Source organism: Cariama cristata, unplaced genomic scaffold, assembly GCF_000690535.1.
Source record: "Cariama cristata isolate BGI_N322 unplaced genomic scaffold, ASM69053v1 scaffold20213, whole genome shotgun sequence".
Lineage (NCBI taxonomy): Eukaryota > Metazoa > Chordata > Aves > Cariamiformes > Cariamidae > Cariama > Cariama cristata.
The window spans coordinates 1,125-3,018 of NW_009611043.1; the positions used below are offsets into that span (position 1 = coordinate 1,125).

The following is a 1,894-nucleotide window of genomic DNA, read 5'->3' on the forward strand; positions in this document are numbered from 1 at the left end:
AGCATGCAGAGGGGTCTGGAGACTGCAGAGGGGCTGCTCAGTCTGCAAGGGGCTGGATGCTCTCTTGAGCGGCAGGGAGAAGCGAGGACATGGTGCTGCAGGGTCCCCGAGTGGGGTTAGGCTGGAGGTCAGGGTGTGAGGGGCTGGAGCAGACACCCGAGGACTCCCAGTGAAGGCTCAGACTGAGGGATCAGCTGCCGGAGCGGGAATCGGGAGCACCCGATCCCTCACACCCTCCGGCCGAGCACATCCTGGGGCTGGGGCTGGGACAGGCGGTGAGGCCACTTGGATTTCACAATGCTTGGGAAGCGGCAGGCAGGGGAAGGCACGGGGCCACCTGGGAGATGAATTATTGCTGGGATTCCCAGCTGGGGGAACACAGAGGAGACAAAAATAAAACCTGCAGGAGCCCCCCACACGGCTGCGGACACGGCTTTTATTACGTGACACACAACCCTGCAAGAAACCCTCCTGCATTGCCCAACAGCTGCGTCCCACCGCATCCCATCACATCCCACCTGGGATGGTGAAGCCAGCCCCGCTCTGCTCCCAGGGACACACGTCCCCACTCAGTCCTCACCACGGGCTCCCGAGGGGGCTGAGGACAGACACTGCTGCCCTAGAAAAAAAAAAAAAAGAAGAAGCAAGCACCAAGCTAAAAATATCCAAGAGCAGAAATGCTCTGCCTGGGGCAGGCTCAAGCCCTGAGCCCTGCTCTCAGCTGGAGTTAAAATCCAAACCAGAAATAAAACGGCATCGGTTTTAAAACTCAAAACCCCAAGTTCCTCGTGGGTCCCCTCCGTCCCGTTGGTGCGAGGCCCTGGGAGGTGAGCAGGTATCAGCAGCGGGGAGCAGGTGCAGCCCGGGATGCTCACTTCTCCGAGCTCGGTCTCTTGAGCAGGGCGCTGTATTTGAGCGGGATGCTGTCCGACGTCAGCACGACCTCCACCAGCGTGAAAATGCTGATCACCTTCAGCAAGGGAGAGAAAGATGGAGAGAAGAGGATTTTTCAGGTGGCTTGGTATCACACCAGAACTTGCTTAGAGCCGCGCTGGCTTCTGCTGCCTCCGTTGCAGCACCCATGGGGAGCTGAGGAATGGGGCAGGATGGCTTCTGACAGCTCTGCTGGGGTGCAGGGTGCTCCTGGGGCTGGGGCTGGATGCAGCATCTTCAAGGGCAACACCACTGGGCTGTGAAGCCAGCCAGGGAACCCAAACTGACCTAAATGAGCCTCCCAAAACATCCTCAGTTATTCCAGCCCCAGCAGGCCCCAGCCTTGCTCTCCGCACAGTCCAGGAAGGAGCGTGGGTGACTGCACCTTGACTTTGGGTCCTAACCTGCCCTAAAGCCCACCCGTGTCTCCCTTCTCCAGCCGGAGAACACACATCGTCCCTTAATGAAGCAACTTGGCCAAGCACCAACGGTGAGCTGCAGCGAGATGGGTTTTCCACATGATGCCGAGCGTTTTCCTAGCATCTCATCCCCCAAGGAGGAAACAACCCCCCCTTGCCCCCACCGCGAGAGGAGACCCAGGAAGGAAGCATGATGGATGACAGAGATGCAAGGGAATAAAGACCCCAGAAAATCAATCCCTCCTGTTCAGGAACGTGCCACTGCCAGCTGCCATCTCCCCGGTCTCTGACTCCCATCTCTCGTGCAATTGTGCAGATCAGAAGCGTAAAGCATCAGTCGGGTCTGTCCATGAGGCACGGTTAATGGGCTTGCTGGGACATGGGAAAGGGGCTGCCCTGGGCCCATAGCCAGATATCTGGGGACTTCGCTTGCTGGAGCCCGTCCCCAGGCCCTGCAGTGCAGCAGGGCTCGATGGGGCCATCTGCTCGGGGCTGGCCCGCAGGAGGAGCAGGCACAGAGCCACCGGCATAACCTTGTAAAA

The 1,894-nt window shown here is 59.0% G+C and overlaps 1 protein-coding gene across 1 annotated transcript in view; it reads right to left on the reverse strand.

The window, feature by feature from the left end:
* Positions 1-871: 871 nt before the first annotated feature.
* Positions 872-1,894, reverse strand: part of DIS3L2 (DIS3 like 3'-5' exoribonuclease 2) — a 174,585-nt gene continuing 173,562 nt past the window's right edge. The window contains 1 exon segment of the mRNA XM_009698075.1: positions 872-970. Coding sequence (XP_009696377.1) covers positions 872-970 — 99 coding nt within the window.